We start from the raw sequence: 22397 nt of genomic DNA, 5'->3' as shown, positions 1-22397 counted from the left end.
CAAAGTGCGAATTACGGAAGTGAGACATTAACGAATTGTACGAGGATTATGAATATAAAAAAGCACGACTTCATTGCATTTCCAAAAATATTTACTATTTCATTTTTAGATTATTCTTGATTATTTTAAAAGTTCAGCCAAATTCTGAAATAGTGAAAGGCAAACTTAATATTGACACGAATGTCAAAACCGAAACTTAACTTTCACTAGATTTGAAACCGAGTAGGTAAGTCGATTTGTCTACTTTACATTGAAGTAAAATTTTCAGTTTCTCATAGAAAGAAAGAAATAGACACTATTCTTAATTTGATATAAATTCTTTATTAAATTACTTTGATAAGTATATATTATTCTTTAGTTTTTAAAAAATTGTTGCATTCAACAAATTATGAATAGAACAATTATACTATGGTATGATTGTTCTATTCGTAATTTGTTCTTGATATATACCTACTACAAATATTATAAATAATAATTTAAGTACTGTAAAATTTAAAAATGGGTATTTCAAAGAGGGAAAAATAAGCATTTTCTCAGTTTGCTTCCATTGTTGATTTATTTCATGTTAAATAAAGCGCGCGATCTTACGCAGCGAGCTAAGGCTAAACAGGTCTAAATATGTCTAGTAACTCACTACCATGACAACAGATGGCACTGAAAATAGTCACGTTTGTTTCATAGAATCGACTATTTTAATGATATTACTTCGTTAACAAAGTTAATATTGAATATATAAACTCGAGCATATAGTATATATATCAACAAATACAATATTAGCCTACCTATTTGCATAAACAATAACCGTAAATAGTTTTTTTAAGCTCTATAATATTTATTAATGGCAACATTAATAGAGCTTATTTTGGGTCACTCGCGTCGCTTCCAACTTGTACTTCGTTTGGATTTTTGTGTAGAGGTGCCTTTCTCTAAACTTGCAGCATAGAACGAGCAAAGTAGTTTAGTGTTTTCAATCAAGAAAGCTGGCGGGTGTGCAAATGTGTTAAATTAATGTGGCCCTATTACATTATTTCCAATCTGCGTATAATAGTGTTATAATTTGTTTGAATAGTTGATGAAATAGTCAAGGTAAGTGTTTGGGATGTGTGTAGCATTGTGAACGTGATAGGAACTAAGCACTTATTGCTACGAGTTTTCATCTTGAAAATTTCCACTCGTGAACTTTCGAAGTAAAGTTTCTAACAAGTTCATTGTTGACTTTAAACTTTTCCGTACTTCAGCGCATCGAAAACGCCCGATGAACTTGAATGAGCCACAAGTGTCATGAAAAGTTTGTTCAGAAAATAGTAAAACTTAGAATTTTCGTCGCCATTTTATTTTTTGTCGCGCTGGAAAAGCGGCCATTTTCTTTGTGCCGCGTCGCTTACGACGACTCGTATGTGGTCTCTGAAGTTAAATTAGTTAAGTTGGGCCGTGATCTCATCATATGAAGTGATTCGGTGAGATAATTTGCTCGCTCCGGTGACAATCGTGCTGTGTGTTATTTGTGTGACTGTTGTAAAGTTGTCATTATGGCCTAGTTACTGCGTGATGTTGAAGCCTTGTTCGACTTAGTGTTAATCTCGTGCTTTGGTGCCGTAGGGCCGAGGGCGCGGCGAGTGGCAAGTCGGCATCATGGATGATGATCAACAGTTCTGCCTGAGGTGGAACAACCACCAGTCGACACTCGTGTCGGTGTTCGACACACTACTCGAGAAGGGTATACATGTAGACTGCACCCTGGCAGCCGAGGGACAGACACTCAAGGCCCACAAAGTGGTCCTGTCCGCGTGCAGTCCTTACTTTGAGGTTGGTACTTTGTGTGTACGCGCACAGTTCGAAATATGTAGGTCAATTGCTATCGTGTTTAAGTTAGTTGCAAGGCAGCACAGTTTTGCTCTAATAAACATTCCATTTGTTTCATTTTAGCTTTCATGCGTTAGCAATTAGTATAAACTGATGCATAGATGAGTTGGCAACTGAAAGTTGTCTGTGCTGCTTTCATATAATACTTATTTACACATTATAAATAACTTAAATTACTGTTAATATTTTAATAATAACTCATTATTTTTCATTTAGAACAATGTTATAGGTTATTGATGACCTATAATTAGATAAAATAAATTGTTTCTTAAATAGGTATTCAACTGTATATTTATGGAGTAGTAATATAATGTATAATAATGTTCCATAGCTAAAATAGTTTTTACATATTACAACACATTTTATTTCACTATAATTATTATAATATTATAAATTTGCCACACATTCCAATATACAAAAATAAAAATACTAATGATCAAAACATTCTTGTTTCTATAGCCTTGTTATTATGTAAACATTGACTAATAAAGAAATGTATACATTGTACACACCATAATAATGTATAAACAAGTAATAAAAGTGAACAAAATGACTTGAAAGGAGACAATGTTATTGTTTCAGAGTGTATTATCACAGCAGTATGATAAACATCCAATAATCATATTAAAAGACGTAAAATATGCAGAACTAAGAGCTATGATGGACTATATGTATAGAGGAGAAGTGAACATATCCCAAGACCAGTTGGCAGCGTTGCTTAAGGCCGCCGAGTCACTGCAGATCAAGGGACTGTCAGACAATAAGCCGTCGAGGCCACCGTCGCGTCCGGCCCAGGCCGTGGTTGCACACCCGCCTCGCGTTCCATCACCACCTCCACAAGTAAGATATTACTGTATCCTACTGATGTTAATATATATTTTTTACTCAGTCATGCTTAAAAAACTAAACAGATTTAAATAAAATTATACTATATTGTAAATATCCAAAACATTTCAACATTCATACTCTCATGCAACAGTAACTTTATTGAAATATTGTCCAGATTTAAGAGAAAAATATTCAATTCAATTTATTCATAACAATATTAAATCGTGTTGAATATCTTAGTTATAAGAAGAAATCAAAAGGATTTTACAGTAAACAGAAAAAAAATAAAGCAAATTTTAACTTCACCTTTATTTATACATTATCTTTTTACAGAATTTGTAAAGAAATTTTACCATATTTAAAAACATTATATATCATTGACATTTGTTTTCAAAGTTAATAAGTAATGCATAATTTAGCTGTGAGAGCTAGAGAGTGCATCACTATTTTAACTTTTTAAGTCTTGTGATATTTTATACATCATATCATCTTTTTCATATCTATAACTGAAACAGAGTAGTAAATCCTATTTTATAATCCAGAGAGGATGATACATGATGTTTTTGTCTTTAAAGAGTTTTCATACTGAATTATGTACAATATATTTGTAAATTTACAAAAATTATTAAAAAAAATTATAAATAATATCCTAGAATACTAATATAAAATTATGAATGCTTTCTATTGCTCTGAAATACTAAACATAGTATATGTAGTACATAATTTTTATGACATTTACATAATTTGCCAGTCATTTTATATTTTGCTTTTAAAATTTTCAACATGTTTTACTATGAAATCTCAAAATTTTATTAATTATTTATTAGGAATCATATTGTATAGTTTATTGATTTAGTTCCCTAAAAGGCCCTTTTAAATTAAGTATCACTGACAAATATCTGAAATTATTTAATATACATCAATTCTGCAATATTAAACCCTCTTAACTAATAATTTACTAAGAGTTTTTTTATGCTACTTAGAATGGCAAACAAGCTGACGGCCCACCTGATGGAAAGTGGTAACCGTTACCTATAGACATGAGCAGTACCATGGACATAACAGAGTATACTGTTTCGCCCTTGATACCCCCCATGCGTTACCATTCTTAAGGACTCAGGTGTTATTCCTCTGTACCCTGTAAAAAAAATTACTAAGATGAATTCAGATAAACTTGATATCTTATACAAAATTCTGTTTTTTCTTGAGGTTGATTTGAAGGATATGCTATTTGGCATTAAATCTGCCTTTTGTGCTATGAACTGTCTAGTAGTTATTTACAAATATAAAAAAAATACACAATTCATAGGCAAGCAAAAAGTTAATATCATGGTACTATCACTAACTTTAACTATGTACCTAATACTTTAATAAACAAAGCTTAAAACATAATTAAGATTGCAACTTGACACACTAAATTGATGCCAATAAATTTGACCTTGAATACGTCACATTTCTCTATGGCGACGTCACCTCCGTGTGTAAGCGGATTGGAGGATAGTTAACTGTAGTTTGGCATCCTATTCTACCAGCTGTTCTCTGATTCGGGTGTAAAAGAGATGAGAGCCCCACTTGGCATGAATTTATATTGTAATTTATTGCTTGTAAACTATATAACTTCAGTAATAATAAATCCTCTATATTGTCATGTCGATCTAAGTTTTTCCCGCGCCTTCGTCCACGTGGTCGGGATATGCTGATTAACTGGAATTAAAAACAGTCTTCCATCCCACCATATATAATTCACGATTATTAATTGTGTAGTTAAAGCACCCACATACTCCCTCTTTCTTTCACATTTATACTATGTACTAGTTATTTCCCACGGCTTTACCCGCGTCCGATTAGTGTATTACCTATCCTATATTTTAACTTCGTATAAAGATACAATGTAACCTACCCATGTACCAAATTCTATTCAAAGCCATTCAGTCGCGTTTATAATAGTACGATCATGCCTACAATATATATAAATATACTAGTATATATATATATATATATATATCTGAATTATAGTTGTGGTATAATATTGATGGCTTAACTAACTAGGTTGCCTTAAAGAGAAGGGAGGTGTTAGTAATGTGAACTATTAAGTCTATTGCTAGTAATATACCCTGTCAAATTGTCCACGTGGTCCCCCGACCACGTGGTAAAAACTACCATGCCGACTTCCAGGTGTATTCATCACGATGAGCTAACTGACCTACTTTTTCATTATCGCCTATCACCCCTCACTGTTGCCCCGCCAAGCATATACCATTAGCGCTTGGTTACCATTTTATTACCAGCCATTGAAAACAAAAAACTAGATTGCTTTCTGCTTAAGAAGATTTATATCCCGAAACATATAATTCCTTTGTCTGTTAATATTCAAACATAAACAATTTTATTTCTCAATGATAACATTCAAATTACAGTCATATTTTTATAAAACTGTCCTTGATATTTTGAAATATGATAGTAATGCAAAGTGAAAGTGCTTGGATATAGGTACTGGGAGAAGACCTAAACTAAAACCACTTTCAAACTTTTGTATAAGAACTTTATGAGAGATTATGTATAAGATGAGTAGAAACTCTTTGGCACTCAGTTCTCTCTGCCTTAAGACCATAAAGCTTACTTACTTAAAGATAGACAAAATATAATGACTAAAGTTTATTGATTTATGTACAAATCATTAATATTTTTTATTTATAATCATTTAGAAATACTAAAAAAAATTAAAGTTGTAATGGCTGACAATATGCGCATGTTCTGCTACACTAGTTGTCTCTTTAAATTGTCATTTGATAAAATTCCTAGTACTGTAGTTTTTCATTGTTATATTCAGAGTACAGTGTTACACAATTTATTTTAAAGATTGATAAACATAGATAAAAAGCTTTGCACTACTACAGTGACTTACAAGGAACTGATAGCAAATCTAAAATTTAAAATGAATAGAATAGAATAAGAATAGAAATCATTTATTCAAATAAACTTACATTGAAGCACTTTTGAAAAGTCATTACATTTTTTTTTAATTTACCGCTCGTTCGGAAAGCTGTCTCATCACAAGAAGAACGAGCAAGAAACTTGCGTGATGCTCTTTTAAATAATTTTATTATTATTTTACATTTTTAAGTTTAATTGTGTGAATACAAACCACCAATTAGCACTAATTCAATTAAATACTCAAAAAGAAAAAAAAAATTGAATACATAACCAACTGGTTAAACAATTAATAAGAGGAAATCAGTCATAGTGATTAGAGCAGACCAGTCCCTACAAGCAGCACCCGTTCACGAGTATGACGGATGAGCCAGCCATCACTGCGCTCGACCATATTTTAGGGAGCCCAATGACCCGGCCCACCACGCCGCCACAAGTCTGGACATTTTAGTGAGCATGACTACTCAAAACACTAGACCACGTCAAAGCTACTCACAATTGCCATCTGATAGTTATAGTATTCACATTTTACATAAGAATGCATGCGGCAATTAATAAAAAAAACCGCTACGCTTTCATATTTCTAAAATTAATCAATTAAATCAAGAAAGCAATGAGAAAATAAAATTATAACGTTGTATGCTAATAAACTAATTATTTACTTGATATGTTGTCATCTATGAATTCGTCTATCCTGTAATAGGCTTTCTTACATAAAAATTGTTTAATATAAGATTTGAATTGCCTCTCTGTCAGATTTAATGCAGATTCCGGCAGTTTATTATAAAATCTTATGCAATTACCATAGAATGAATTACTGATTTTGTGCAGACGGCATTTAGGTAAAATAAGCTTATTTATATTGCGTAAGTTTCTACTTGTACAGTCTTTGAGTTTTTTAAAACTCGCTAAGTTCTTCCGTGTATACATAATATTTTCATAAATGTATTGTGAAGTAACTGTGAGGATATTTGAGTCTTTAAAGCACTGACGTAATGACTCTCTCGAACCCATACCATAAATAGAACGTATGGCTCTCTTTTGTAAAACAAATATAGTATTTATATCGGCTGCTTTACCCCACAGCAGTATGCCATAAGACATTATGCTATGGAAATAACTAAAATATACAAGTTTAGCCGTCGCCACGTCTGTTAATTGCCTAATTCTTCTAATTGCATATGCAGCAGAACTGAGTCTACTGGCCAATTTTGAAATATGGGGCCCCCATTGTAATTTCGAGTCCACTGTTATACCTAAAAAAACTGTATCATTAACAAAATTTACTATTTCGTCTTGATATGATAACTGTACTTCAAAAACGTATATAAATTTTCCATGTTGTGAGTTTACAAATCTTAACACATTGTGTATAATGCAGAAATAATGTACGTAGATGCAATGGTATTTAAAATATTCCCTAGTAGTATTGATGGCTGTTACTAAATTGTACTTGGATAGTGGCCAAATATGCCTAACTTTACTTACACTAGTACTGTTCATTTACTTAATATATTTATCACATGTTTGTGATTGCTTTTGAATTTTGTTACCTCATATATCTTTTTTATACACCTTAGGATAGCATACAAGCTGATGACCCACCTGATGGAAAGTGGTAACCGTTGCCTATAGCCATGAGCAGAGTACCATGGACATAACAGAGTATACTGTTTCCCCCATGTGTTGCCATTCCTGAGAACTCGGATGTTATAACTCCGTCAGTTGTAAACCGATTAGAAAAATTATTTTTTTATTTGAAAAGATATATTTACTGTTTGGTCCCATAGAAGTTTTATCAAAATCGCTTTAATAATTTTGTTTTTAAATTACAATAATTGGTTTTGCTACAATTGTTTTTTTTTTTTTTTTGTATGAAACTAGTATACACTATAAGTGTTTACTTTATTTTACCTAAAACTACTTGGTACAGATGCCACTAATTAATTCGACCAATTATAGTCATAGTTAACTAGTTTTCAAGTACATAAAATTTTTACATAAGTGCATTCGTAATTCATATTTAAGTGTTCAAAATTAATAAGACAAAAATAATTCTAATTAACTGTACCTTTACTCACTTATATATATTATTGTTTATATAATAATCATGTATTTAGTAACTCATTACTTGAATAGTTCTTGGGCAGTCAAGCAGGGTTTTTTAGCAGTTAAAAAGAAGAAATACCTATAATTTATGAATTCAGATATTTTTACAAATTCACTTAGGTGTTTAAATTATTAGGTAAAATTAATATTTGTATGGATTTTATACGAATTGAGATTTTTTTAATGGATGATAATGGAATGGTAATACTCGGTATACACTGGCAGGGCACCAGTGAGAGATGATAGGTTAGGATGAAGCCTAATAGGGTACATTGCTAACAATGGGCTGTCAAACTCCATTGCTAACAATCCCTTTTCCCCCCAAATTGAGATTTAATAATGCCTGATAGCATTCTCTACTATAATTATCTTTAAATTATTATTTTTTTCCAACCATAAACTTGTTTAATTTAATGCATCATTAGGTTGCACAGTTGTTAATTACATGAATTGTTCTCTACTTGAAATATAAATTGCAATTCCGTTTCAAAACTACATATTATTAAAAAAGTTGTTTCATCTTTATAACACAAAAAAAAAGAAAAAAAAAAAACAAAGATTCCAGACTCATTGTAATATTAATTTGTCTCAATACATAACTAATTGTCAACATTTACTTGACAGGTCAGAGATGGCAGCATAGACAGCCGTGAAGGTTCAGTAAGTCCAACTCGCCGCCGGAAGAAAGCCCGTCGTATGTCAACAGAGACCACACCGATAGTACCACTGGCGCCCAACAACGACAGCGCTCAAGGGAACGGCGAGGAGACACAGTGTAAAGAGGAAGTCGCTAGAGACGGCGTCGAAGATCTCACTCTTGACGAGGAGGCAGAGGAACAGCCGACAGCTACCCACAACGACGTTGTACGCAGTTAGTGTCGACATTGATCGTTACTTTTTTAGCATGTAATGTAATGTAAATTGGACTCTTATTTTCCACGCTAAACCTCTCATTTGGGCCGTTGTGCGCATGACTCATAGCTGGTACAGCCAACCCAACTTCGCCCAGAAGCACAGGAGCTTCCTGGGATCTTCACAGGCCTCACGGAGCGACCTAACCGTTCCGAGGATTTCTAAACATTGATAGGCCATAGCTTCACATTCCAAGATTACGTGAGCAGCCGTTTCTTCGGCGTCGAAACAGCCTCAATATAGAAAGCTGTCTGTGGCTTCTATTGTGTATAAATGTTTGTTTAATAGGCAATAACCCGTTATTGTCCCTATCATTGTTTTAAGGATTTTCCTATCTAGATATAATAAACGTTGATAGGGGAATAATTGATTGTTAAAAATAGGGATTAGTAGCCCGATTGTTAGCAATACACCCTGTCAGGTCGACCTTCTCGCGGTGCCCCTTGGAAACTGTCATGTTCTATTACAAGTGAATTCATCACGATAGGCTAACTGACCTGCCTTTTCATTGCCACCTATCATCCCTCACTGGTTCTCCGCCAGCGTATACCGTTAGCGCAGGCATGGTTACCATTCTAATATCATCCATTTATAAAAAAGTTGATTCAACGTTGGCACGACCATTTGTTAGCATGATGAAATTACTGGGTATACGCTGAACACTTCCATGTCACAGAGGTTGCCAACACGCGAGCATTTAGCACATAGCATAGAGCACTTTGTCGCATTTCTACACATCTTTTGCTTACTTTGTGTGCATTGATTTCAGATAGGGACCAATTAGTATGTAGGAACACCTAGGTGGCGTATTAGTTCTCTGAGTGGTCATCCTGCGATGTCGACGTGCTCGAATTTTTTTATATTTAATAACGTTGTTATCCCGCAATTTGTGTTTTTAGTATATTGACATTGTTCCTCAGAATCTCTCTAGATGGCTTAATACTCGTATTGCTATTTGTTGTCAAAGCGATGTTTTATTATTGTGAAAAAATATACGCTGTTGTTAGAGGGTTAGCAAGCATACACATTATTACAGACTAAGGAATACAACTTGTTAAAACCCCATCCAAATTAGTGCAGTAGTTTTCATGTTTTTTTTTTATACAACTTAGAATGACAAACAAGCTGACGGCCCACCTGATGGAAAGTGGTAACCGTCGCCTATAGACATGAGCAGTACCATGGACATAACAGTGTATACTGTTTCGCCCATGATACCCCCCATGCGTTGCCATTCCTGAGGACTGCGGTGTTATTCCTCTGTACCCAATAAAGTCATGTGATGCCAGAACAAACATATAGACAGATAAAATTGCTAAAAGTTATTGCTAAAGCAATAACCCCTCAAGGGAGGTTTATGTTAACCAGTAGACGGTTAATGAGATGTAATTATTGTTTAAACATCTATTGGTTATTATAAATCTCCTCATATCAATTTATACCTGATAATATGTTTTTTATACCCGATGGAGACTTTGTACAAAAGTCGTTTGCTTGGGCACCTCTGTCCCATTCGTATTTCTTCCGTGAAGCAGTTGCGTTTTTATGGCTGTTTCAGTTAAAGAGTGCGATATGAGAGTGAATTTACAAGGTACAGAGGAATAACATCTTAGTGCTAAGGAATGGCAACGCATATGTTTTGTTAATGAATGATAATGAAATGGTAACTCCGCCTGCGCTAACGGCATACGCTTGCGCAGGATCATGGGGCGGCGAGGTAGGGTATCATGGGCACCGCAGTATACTCTGTTATGTCCATGATACTGCTCATGTCTATAGGCGACGGTTACCATTTTCCATAAGGTGGGCCGTCAGCTTGTTTGACATTCTAAGTTGCATAAAAAAACTATGCATATACAAAAAATAAAGTTACTAACGAAAGCAAGTCGCTAATGAACTTTAATTTTCAACTAACTTCAAAAAGGTTTTAAAATTGATTGTATTTTTTTTATGTTCTTTACCTCATAACTCCGTTAGTTGTAATTTTTTTTTTAATCTGAAAGGACAAATCGGTTTTTTGTATGTGTACTTACAAACTAGTTCCATAAAATTTTTTCAAAATCGATTCGGTAGTCTACTTATTAAAATAACTGGCCCTACCCAACTTGAAGATTTTTTTTTTTTTTTATGAAAAATCATCATTTAAGAATTCTTTTGAAATAGAAGAATATACATTGTTTTGATCTAGTTTAATTTTTAAATCAAAATAAGTAATTTTGCTACAGTTGAAGTCTGTTTTTTTATGTAAAACAATCTTAAATATGTCCCTTTAAATATGTTTTTTTTTTAATGAATGAAGTTTTTTTTTTTTTATACAACTTAGAATGGCAAACAAGCTGACGGCCCACCTGATGGAAAGTGGTAACCATCGCCTATAGACATGAGCAGTACCATGGACATAACAGAGTATACTGTTTCGCCCATGATACCCCCATGCGTTGCCATTCCTGAGGACTCAGGTGTTATTCCTCTGTACCCAGTAAATTCACGCCATATCCCACCCTTCAAACCGAAACACAGCCATGCAAACACAACTGCTTCACGGTTGAAACACGAATGGGACAGAGGTACCCAAGCAATCGACTTTTGTACAAAGTCTCCCTCTGGTGGAATGGTACTGGTAATGGTTTCCAGTTTCTGTGCCGGAATGTACACGGCAATTGTTGATATTGTTTTAATTGAAATAATGACATTATACCTCTATTCCAGATTTCCAATGGCATTTGGAACGATCTCAAGACGAAGTACTAAACTCGAGTGACAGTGTACGAGAGTCGCAAGGTAAGCTCGCATTATAATTGCGGCAACACCGCAGCTGCGGTTCCGTCCGCGGCCAACGTATCTGCAGTGTTGCCATGTACGACAAACGTCTCACATTGCACTCGAACATTCAACATTTTTTTTTTTTTTTCAAATTATATACACTGCAATGTTAGATGTTTTATGGGACTCAAGTGATATTCTGGAACAATTGACTTTTCTATTTAAAATTGTTTTAAATAATTCTATAATGTCGTCGTATTTATAATCGTATTGTTGTTGGTGAGATAAAAGTTAATCGTTCCAGACATACAAGGAACGGATGAAATGCGCAATGTCTTCCCATAATTTGAGACTAGTCAAACAGTCATTGCTTAAAAATAATCTTATTATATCTTGTTATATATAAATATTATATTCCACTACAGCGGATACGAGAGTGCTAGTGTTTTCACATGTGAAACTTCAACCTTATATTGAATAGTATCTAATATTAATATTTATAATTACTAATCATATTACAAATTTATATTTTTGTATGATTATGGACTTACGAGATATTTCAGTGAAACTGGTATTTGAGGTAATTGGTAAATGGTTTGTTCGTATGTGTAGCCTTACAAGGCGAGGTATACAAACGCATAAGGTAAGTATCCATCAATTTACATACTATTATCACGAGGGCATAATATAATAAATGCTATATTATATTGTGTATCTGCTTATGTTGTGTGTGGGACCAATCAGCGTAGACCATTGCATGCTTGTTGATACCATAGACTGACTGTCTAGCAATAGCACGGTTACTTATTATATAATTGATGCTAACCCGGTTTATTTTGTAACATCGAATGGAACGTAACATACTACTTTGGTTTGGTAAGTAAAATTTAACATTCTCATTATCAAATGTAGTTATAGTAAACGTATGTATGTAGGTAGACCATATTTTACATTGCACTACACTACACTGCCATAATCGATTCGGTTTTTAAAAAACAAAAGAGTAGGAACTTTTTTTTTTTTATTTTAATTATAAAGCTAGTGTCGTAGCAAAGAGAAATTGTCGCGAAAGTATTTGAGAGTGGTTCGATTTCGTGTTTTCTGATGGAAAAAAAAATATAAATGTTTGTTCATAGAAGATGTGTCGACGCACAGCGGCGCTGAACAAAAGGTAAATCTCAATTATTTTCCTTTACAACGTAGAATGTTGGTTATGTTGCTTGTTTTTATCTATTATTTACATATTATTTTCCTTATTTGCATTCACATGTGATTTCACTGCAGTTGTCTTTTCTTAGCAATTCGTGTTTTAAAACATCAGTGGTTACGTACAGGTTTATTTTCTTTAAAGCATGCATGTTGTCAAGACAAATAATATGTACGTGGAAGCATGTAGCTACTCTACGGCTCCCAGTGGATGCGCATTTCATTTTTCGAAAACATAACTGGGCAAAGAGTATGGATGATACAGTTTTTGCTGTGCAGGTTTAGGGCATACGCGGACGATACTGAATGTTAGTACCAACATACAGATCCCAGTCCATTCCTCATATAAAAATAGCCAGCACGTACACCGCTTTTTATCATATTTCAATCGCATATCTGTCACAATAATATAACATTCCATTTAAAAAAAAAAACCATTCTTCTATTGGGTTTCAAATATTTCTATACATCATAATGTGAATAATAAATAAATTAATGGCACACTATATAAATGTATGTTCTTTTAATTTCACACTCCCGTATTATCTATGGTTACCGTATGTTATTTATCTGAATCACTGGTATTATAATTAACCACCGCTTTATATTATGTGAATTTATTTTCGCTTTTCATGTTTACCCTTCCAGAATCAAAATTACCACCCATAAGCCTACCTAGTGCACTATATTATGCCAAAACCCCATTTCCCTTGACACGTGGATTTCTTAAGAGCATTAACGTTAAAACAGAAGAGGAAATAGGAAACAATATTGGTCATAGACAAAAGAGAAAGGTGAAAAAAATAATAAAACGGAACAAGCCCAAAGGGCCGATAAAACTAAAAAGGAAACTCGAATTGGGAGGATGTAAAAGGGGGCAAAGAAAAGATGTACAAGAACCGAAATATGTTTGTTCTATATGCCAGAAAAAGCATTATAAATATAGGAGGAACAAACTTAGACACGAAAAATATGAATGCGTCACTGGTCCGCAGTTTGAGTGTGAGAAGTGTAAAAAAAAATATTCCCAGAAAAAAACATTAATCGCACATATCGGTCAGAAACACCCCGGTTGGATCAAGGGGTATCAAGCCGCTCAGAAAAAGAAATAAATCTTTATTGTTGCATGTTCTACTTATATAATTACTTTATACATATTATGTTGATTTATATACGTTACGGATTTATTGTTTATTTACAAAGTATATACTTGAGTTTTATAAACATGAATTGCTAGAAAACAAGACTATACAGGATTAAGTATTTTCGTCGCCGCAATCTTTATATTGACATCATTGAGTCTTGTACTGGTCCCGTGGATGCCAAATAATATCGTTGATTATTTATTTAGGCATAGATTTAATCAAGTGATCTCCTTTATTACCCAGTATTAGTTATTGTCTCTTGGATAAATTTAGATCTCGTAAATTTTTTTTTAGAGTTTATTATATAGTTAAATGTCAAAGATATATCATCTGACTAGTTTAGTTAGTCAATGACTGACCCTTTTTTTCGAATTTAAAATTAAGTGTTAAATGTTGCCAAGTACAAATTTTCTTGTTTACAAATCCTTTTTTTTCTTTCTTTATACTTTTTGTTGCTTATAATTTTACAGAAGTTGAAGTTTTTTGTTTGTTTTTTTTTTGTCAATATATTCCTTTTGTTATTTATTTTGTTTTTATTATCATTTAAATGCTATTATCGCCTAAGTATTGTTACTGTCATGTGACGTGTGACTGAAAACAGACTGTATTTAATTTTCTATTTCAGGCCGAAAAACAACGCCACGTCATAGTATCATGACGCGTAGTAAAAAAGTGACCGAGGAAGCGAAGGCGACAACGTTAGCTATATTGAAAAATGTGAGGACTAGTAACAGTACGCCGGAGGAAACGAAGGAAAATAAAAAGCAGCAGCAGCAGGAGCAGCAGCAGCAGCAGCCGCAGCAGCAGCCGCCGGCCAAGCCGGCGGGCGAGAAGGCAGGGATAGAGACGCAGGACGGCTGCCGCTACGAGGGCTTCCCGCGGGCCGAGCGCAACTACCAGCTGCCGTGCGCGCAGTACAAGACCGAGAAGGGCTACAAGTGCCCCAACTGCCAGCGCTGCTACAACGCGCGCAAGAACCTCGTGCGCCACGTGACGCTGGAGTGCGGCCGCGAGCCGCAGTACAAGTGCCCCTACTGCGTCTACAGCAAGCACCGCCGCAACGAGCTCAAGAAGCACATCGACAAGAAGCACCCCGACACCCAGCACGCCGCCGACCAGCGCCGCCACCTCAAGCCGGTCTAGCCTCGCCGCACCGCTGCATTACTATATAGTGCCTTATCTACACTCTATATCTAAACTATACTGAAAACTATTTTCTGATCTTCCCTTTTAGATGGTATTGAAATTTCATAAATTTTATATGAACATTGTTTTAATTATGTATTGAATTTAATTGATATTCAATATTTTGAACAATTAAAGGAGTAAATTTTTATTGGCATTTAATTTGACCCAACCTTGTCGCAGACCCGAATCGATTCGAATTTTTTTTTTTTTATGGGAAGATAAAGTTTGAGGAAGTCAGTCAACTTGGATTGTGCATGTTTGCATGAACTTAGAAGCTTCGCCTTATAATTTCTAACAGAAATTATATATTTTTTTTATTTTTATTATTATTATAACGCATTTCTTTGGTTCCTTAATTTTATTTTAGCCTCTGGTAGTATTAACAAGACTCCGTATGTAGTTCCGCTTAACTTATTATTTGCAATACCTTTAATGTATTGTATTTCAGAGTTGCACAAGGATAGCCACCTGCCGGCGCTGCTGTCGCTGCTGTCCATACAGCACGCGCAGCAGCCGGCGCTGGCCGCGCTCGTGCCGCCCTGCGTCCACCTCACCGACGTCATCAAACCTAACCTTACCAAAGACATGGTGCCCATCCCCGCACAGCTGCAGCTGCTGCAGCACACCTTCATGCAGAACAACAACACGGTCGGCCCCGCCGCCGACTACAAGCCGCCGCCCAAGCAGGAGGACGACTCGGACGCCGAGTACGACGACACCGACGACATCGTGCTGCCCGAGGAGGCGGACGCGTACTACGACAGCAGCACCGGCTTCCCCACCGCCAGCATCGTCGGCGCCAACGACGCCTACGACGGCAAGCACGAGGGCAAGCAGCATTACGGCAAGCGAGACGGGAACAGCTCGGACGACACGGTGCGGCAGTTCGAGTGCAGGCACTGCGGCAAGAAGTACCGCTGGAAGTCGACGCTGCGGCGCCACGAGAACGTGGAGTGCGGCGGCAAGGCGCCCTCCCACCAGTGCCCCTACTGCTCGTACAAGGCCAAGCAGCGCGGCAACCTAGGCGTACACATCAGGAAGCACCACAACAACGAGTGGTACATATACGCCAGCAACAAAGTGAGGCGGAATAAAAAGACATCCGTTTAAAATATATTTATACAAACATGAATTAGACCAAAGTAGATACCTAACCAAATCGGTACTGCAATAATTATTTATATTTACGTTATTATTATTATTGTTTGTTGAGAACATATTATTATGTATACACTAAAACGTAGCTGTAATGTGCACATTCCCTAACGGCATTAGGTTTAACTTGTTGTTTTTTTGTTTTATAGTTTATTGTCGTAGTTAAGACTGACCATAAGTATTTTATTCAAATGAATATGGCCTAAGGTCGAATATTTATAATTACCATAGATAGATATTTATTGCAATCGCAAACCGTCGTGGTGAAACTGAGACTTCATCTCGCATTGGTGGCGGTCGCTGTTCGTGAACGGTCGATTACAATGTCCATCCGAATAACTCGAATTTGTCTAGTGTTTACGGCCTGTCATTCCTAATAGGGAACTAGATAATTCCAAATTTATATATTTAGTGCAATGATATTAAGAAACCTATAGGTAGATAATGTTATATAATTTTATATCTAACGCAATAACTGCTAATGACGCCTCCCATGTAGGAGTTGTGATTCATTTGATCATTACTGGTGTCATCCGTCACGGGTAGAGAATTTATTATGATTATGTATCGTTAGTAATCGTGTCTGATAAGTTATTGATGATTATTTATTGTACATCTTTTCTATCTTTTATCTTTTATTAATATGATCTAGTTTGAGAGACCACTTCCTTGTCTTCCTGACCTTTTTGCAAACCCAAAGTTTATTATTTTAAAAGTTGTTTATTTATTAGGCTAATATTAGTGGACTGTCCAAGTCCGTCGTAAGGTTGCGATGCCTCGCCACAGTGTCACCGTACAGCGCGTTATACTGCGCCGCCACGGCCGGGCGGCCGCTCGTATTACTTACTGTACCGCAATAATTTGAGGCATTATTATTATTATTATTATTATTAATTAGATAATGGAAGCTCATCCACTATGTGCCTACGATGTTACCTGTAGATGTATATGTAATATGTAGTATATATTACAAGTTATTTGGTATATATCAAGAGAGAATGTGTTCAAAATAAATTCTAAATTTTATATTATATTTGATATTATATACATATTATAATGATATTGAAATGCAATATTCCAATAATAGTCTTAACATATTGACTGTTGATATTTTTGTTGAACTAGGATATAAACAAAGCTATTTGACCAAAGTCAGTATTAGTTTATTAGCGTGATGATACGAAATAGTATGTTATATGTTGTTGTAGCACTCGAGTCATTGCTATGTATAGAGAATGTGTTTTGATATGCAATATACCGATCATATCATGTGTTACGGTTTAAGGTACTGATGTATGAGTTAGGATACGATTTTTGATGTTACGCCGTTTACATTGTTTGTTAATGTTATTGGAAATTTAGTTATCAATTAGTGTGATTTTTATATGAATATATTGGGGGTTCACTTGGTAGAAAAGTTTAATCAAATATATAGTATAGCATAAATTATCCATTGCTTTTTCTTTTATTTCCTATGATTTAAACCCTTGTTTGTAAAAACACGGTAAGTCCCTGTTTAGTGTATTCTAATTTCACATTTAACAAGGCATGTGTGCATGTTGGATTTTTTATAGCCCGGCTTCAAATTCTAAGTTGCATGACCCGATTGGTCTTTCTTTTCTTTTTTCCGTTCATACTAATATAATTAATAATTTCAGGTAGACCAGAAACCCCATGGGTCGGGAGACACTACATTTTATTAACAAACCGTTTGATAGAATACAAAACCCGTGACTAAAATAAGTATTGGTCCAGTACCGTCAGGACATTCGTTGGCACGCGCTAATACTCACAATGTACCGTTCGCTCGACGCGAAGTTGTTAAATTGCTACTGCCGTTTGAAATTCTGGAAGCAGATTAATTCTCAGTGCTCGGGATTTAATCGTTACAAAATAAACGTTATGATTTCTTTTTTTGTTCTTTTTTTTTTACTTTCCTTTTGCAAAGCTTTCATCACAGCACTCGGTGGATATTCACAGTAGACTATAGTACTATTTATTATTTATCTATCTATCTATCTATTTATTTATATAAATATATACGTATATATGTATATATATGTGTAATAGGTAGGTACGTATGACTAGTATGTATATAACATGTATAGTGTACCGCTTGTCCTGTCGTTAACCCCACGGGAATGTTGAATGTTGCGTTGTGTGCGCGTTGCGCGGCGTGGTCTGACCGAGTGTGTGGGCGTTTCAGGCGGCGGCTGCGTGCCGGAGGACGTGTCTTTCACTAGGATCGGCGGCCTGTCCTGGGAACAGTGGTCGGCGCGACTGGCGCTGCCGGCCGCGCGGCCCGACCGGCTCGACCGGCCCGACCGGCCCGAGCCCAGCTTCTCGTGCCCGGACTGCGGCCGCGTGTACAAGCTCAAGTCGTCGCTGCGCAACCACCAGAAGTGGGAGTGCGGCAAGGAGCCGCAGTTCCAGTGCCCGTACTGCGTGTACCGCGCCAAGCAGAAGATGCACATCGCGCGCCACATGGAACGCATGCACCGCGAGGTGCAGATGAAGCCCGAGCACTACCTCAAGCAGGACAACGTCGACGCCTGCACGTAGGGGGCGCGCCGCCCGCGCTTAGTCACTCTTCTAATACTCCCTATTGTTAGGATGTTTAGTACATTTTTATGTTAAATTTCTACGTATCGATAACTTTTTGGATGTTTATATTGGCGAATATTTTGTTAGGACCACATTGATATACTTTATATAGTAGCGTCTATATACGTGTTTTTTACGTACGAGTGTTGTAAAATCAAAAAGTAACAAATTTAAGTAAATCGTCCAAATTACTGGCAGGCCCCCGATTTATATCCGATTGTGATAATTGTGATGAAATCTCTTTTGTGATAGTGGCACGAGACGGTCACGTTAGATGTAATCGCCTACTAGAGGTCACGTGTAGTGTCCCCGAATGTTACCTACTCGACTGTAATGTTAATTAACATCTCTGAAGTGATGACAGAATATAGAATTATTATCATGAATTTAATTATAACGAATTACTCGTAGTATTTGACACTAGTTGCAGTTGCACTTGCAACAGTGTGTGTGCAACTGTTGCATTTATCCAGTAAGTTAAGTTGGAAAGTGATTTTTTTTTTATAGTTACGCTTTACTCATTTTTTTTATATATTTTTTTATATACAGCATTTATTGTGTAAACTATCATTCCTGGTTAAATACAAGACTTAGGTGTGAAGATTTGATGGAAATATAAAGTACAAGTTGTTTGGTTAAGATTGTTACCAATTGCAGTTACTGTCGCCTAAATTTGCAGTTGTTAACTGACAACTGAAGTGTATTCACACATCAGTGGAAACGAGAACTTTTAGATTTTTTTTAGTGTAAGTTAGGTCCTAGTGTCCAGAGATACATATATCAAAATATATCGGCACATTTTGTTTATATTTTTTAATTTATGCTCTGGCTATATATCTCGTGGACGTGTAACTAATAATGGTTAATGTTTACGTTGTAGTTGTAATGAAAACGAAGCTATTTTCGCTTAGGTAGCAAGCTCTTCTTTGCCATAATGCATGTTCCATTATATTATTGTAATACTCATTTAAGTTAATTTTTTTTTATTTCGATTATTTTTAGATCTCTTTACGTCTTATGCATTTATTTTATCAGTACTTTTAAGCTTACAATTTGATCCGTGATTGCAGTAGTGGTAATCCGCTCGCTAGTTCCTCGCGATGGCGTCTATGATGCGTGCGTTGTTTCTATATTATTGGCTCGATCCAATTAGTGATTGTTAGTTAGGGCCCGCATAGACTATATATAGTGCCTTACGTGATCTTTGACGCCTATTGTATAAAAGATCACGACACTGCCACAAAATTATTGTGAAACGAACATTGCACAGTTTTATAGTTTTGAATTGTTAAAATCAATCTTCCAAATAGTCTTTAAGTACGTTATACACATTACCATTTAGAGAGTATCATACAATAAGTGGTGGTATCGTGAAGCGGCATCGTTCCGCCCTGCACGCCGGCGTACACAGGCGCACGAGCCTGCCGCTGTGAGTGAGGACTCCACCGTATAACAGTGCGTAGAGCGACAGCGGTGCCGCCTCACCCGCACTATGCCACATTAGGTTTACGATCCGCTCGAGTTACCATCATACAATCAATGTAAAGTTCACAAAGTACAATCATTACATGTCTTGTCAATGTAAAACTAAGTGCCTTTGAAAAGTTAGTCATTAGAGTTTAAAATGTTTCCGTTAATATAAAGTTCGGTTAAATCACGCATTGTTGTTATTGCAAAATTTCTAGGTTGTGATTTTGACAGACTATTTTCCTATACGAATTGTTGCCAAATTTTGTAACAGATATTTGACCATGTTGTATATGTATAGATTAATTCGCATTGAACTACTACTTGATAGCTGTGATATTGCCATTATAAAACGAACTATTCTCCGATATTAAATTTAAACCGGCGAAGTGTATGTGCGCTGAGAGTAAGCAGTATCTCTTGAGGCCGCAACAGTATGTTAGATAGAACAATATTTTAATAATGACCCAAGTGATGTTAGTGACAACCCTAGATACTTCTGTAATAGGAATTACTGCCTAGAATATTTGTAGTATTGTAGTTACTTTGTAATCTGCCAATAAGAAGTTACAGTGATTAAATGCATTTGATTGTATTTTTATAACCTTTTTTTGTATTTTAATAAAGTTGCTATTCTTGATATGTAATAGTTTTAATATTATTTTTTTCAACCAGTAATTAAATTAGTTGTACGATAATTTAAAAAAAAATCCGCGTGTAGTCTATGAATATTGAGCATCTAGATGAAATAGATGTGGGATTGCACTAAATTCTATTTCATCAGGTGTGACATAATAAATTTAAGACAATCTTATGCATGCTAAACATAAACTAACAATATATATTTATTTACAAGGTGGACCTTTCACTGTGGACTTTCATATGGTTTACTGTATATTACCTATCAATGTTTCACTGATCTCCTACAATGGATGGTTCTGCATCACATGGTTGCATGCTACCTGGAATTTAGATATAAACAATAGTTTTAGATTAATAATGGTAGACTGTTCGGAGCAAATTAATGGGAGACATGGTGCATTATCCTCCGCTTACATATGGTAGCACATTTTCTTTTTTTTAAGGTGGCTTGGCTTACACAGTACGGTGGTAGCTTTAGTGTTATTGCACGTATTTATTTTTATTTGCGTTTTAATTTCAGTTGCACAATTTTACACTCCTTATATATTGGGTTATGGTGCTCCTGGTTTGAGCAGCGGTAAGGCCGGGTGGACACTGTACGAATGCGTCGATTGCGGCAACAAATACAAGCACAAGGGCTCTCTGCAACGGCATATAAAGTACGAATGCAGAAAACAACCAAGTTTTAAATGTCCTTACTGCGTATACAGAGCCTACCAGAAACACAATCTGTTGTTGCACGAGCGGCATCTACATAAAGACTTGCCAGAGAAGGTGGATTTCGTGACGGAATGACCCGCCGCAAATGTAATACAATGTCAGTACATGTTACCAACTAACGGCATACATATATACTAACCTCTTTTTGTACCAGTACCAATACTTTGGGGCACTAACGCTAATTCTCCACTCATTTATATTTATGGGTTATCAAAATGCATATTATTTTATATTTTTATAAATCATAATGTTTAGCTTTTTATATTTACAAACAACATTTGGTACATTTGCCACTAAAATATAGGTGTTTTTGTTACTTGAAATTTTTATATGACAACGAAAAATCTCCAAGTCTTACAAGTGGCAATTATGCATGTACCAAATGTTTTTTTTTTCTATACTTATTACTATTCGATCGAGGGAATCTTATTTTAATTGTATAGATACTGTAAACTTTTGCTTTTAATGGACCTGTGCAAACGAGAAATTTGTAAATTAGTACAAAATGCTCATACCAGTCTTGTTCACGTTATGCAGTGTTATATGTGTTTAACACTTTAATGGATAAAAGAGTACCCTAAAAATTGTCCTCTCGTGTACACAGGTCTCACACCTATATGCATAAAATGACAAAACAAAGCATGCTAAATGTTCAACAAACGCACAAAAATGGTTATTGGGGAAACGGCACTAAATAGTTGTAGTATTCGTATTACACCTAACAAATAGCACCAATAACTATTTTAACATGTTTTGATCAGCAAATTGATAATTCTTTATTTCTGTTACAGCCATAACTATTTCAATGTATAGAAATAGTGGACCTTTTACTTAATCAAGACTCCAAAACGAAAAATGACGGTG

General features: G+C 35.5%; 2 protein-coding genes across 3 annotated transcripts; both read left to right on the top strand.

Moving 5' to 3' along the window:
* The first annotated feature begins 852 nt into the window (after positions 1-852).
* On the top strand, positions 853-20811 carry LOC113510404 (longitudinals lacking protein). 2 transcript variants are annotated; one of them, XM_031912753.2, is made up of 7 exons: positions 853-1086; positions 1600-1806; positions 2446-2703; positions 8356-8602; positions 11353-11424; positions 15394-16025; positions 18291-20811. In XM_031912753.2, exons 2-7 carry the CDS (start codon positions 1633-1635, stop codon positions 18660-18662), a joined length of 1755 nt encoding a protein of 584 aa, XP_031768613.1. In that variant the 5' UTR covers positions 853-1086; positions 1600-1632; the 3' UTR covers positions 18663-20811. The 2 variants fall into 2 exon arrangements, with proteins under 2 accessions (XP_031768613.1, XP_031768612.1); XM_031912752.2 differs by lacking the exons at positions 853-1086; positions 18291-20811 and adding an exon at positions 1183-1457 and having other exon boundaries at positions 15394-17549.
* Positions 12676-15091, top strand: LOC128200499 (zinc finger protein sens-like). The gene is made up of 2 exons (XM_052894120.1): positions 12676-12920; positions 14383-15091. Exons 1-2 carry the CDS (start codon positions 12824-12826, stop codon positions 14898-14900), a joined length of 615 nt encoding a protein of 204 aa, XP_052750080.1. The 5' UTR covers positions 12676-12823; the 3' UTR covers positions 14901-15091.
* Positions 20812-22397: the final 1586 nt, after the last annotated feature.

This window comes from Galleria mellonella, unplaced genomic scaffold (genome assembly GCF_026898425.1).
Source record: "Galleria mellonella isolate WM207_F2 unplaced genomic scaffold, CSIRO_AGI_GalMel_v1 utg19, whole genome shotgun sequence".
NCBI classification, from domain to species: Eukaryota; Metazoa; Arthropoda; class Insecta; order Lepidoptera; family Pyralidae; genus Galleria; species Galleria mellonella.
This window is presented reverse-complemented; position numbering and strand designations above follow the sequence as displayed.

What these genes read in the sequence shown, in the direction of transcription:
- LOC113510404 (XM_031912753.2), top strand. Translation starts at nt 1,633, where the DNA reads ATGGATGATGATCAACAGTTCTGCCTGAGGTGGAACAACCACCAGTCG. An exon ending in CGTGCAGTCCTTACTTTGAG is followed by an intron (nt 1,807 to 2,445) that starts GTTGGTACTTTG and finishes TTATTGTTTCAG; the next exon opens with AGTGTATTATCACAGCAGTA. An exon ending in CAGTGTACGAGAGTCGCAAG is followed by an intron (nt 11,425 to 15,393) that starts GTAAGCTCGCAT and finishes ATTGTATTTCAG; the next exon opens with AGTTGCACAAGGATAGCCAC.
- LOC128200499 (XM_052894120.1), top strand. Translation starts at nt 12,824, where the DNA reads ATGCGCATTTCATTTTTCGAAAACATAACTGGGCAAAGAGTATGGATG. An exon ending in ATACGCGGACGATACTGAAT is followed by an intron (nt 12,921 to 14,382) that starts GTTAGTACCAAC and finishes TTTCTATTTCAG; the next exon opens with GCCGAAAAACAACGCCACGT.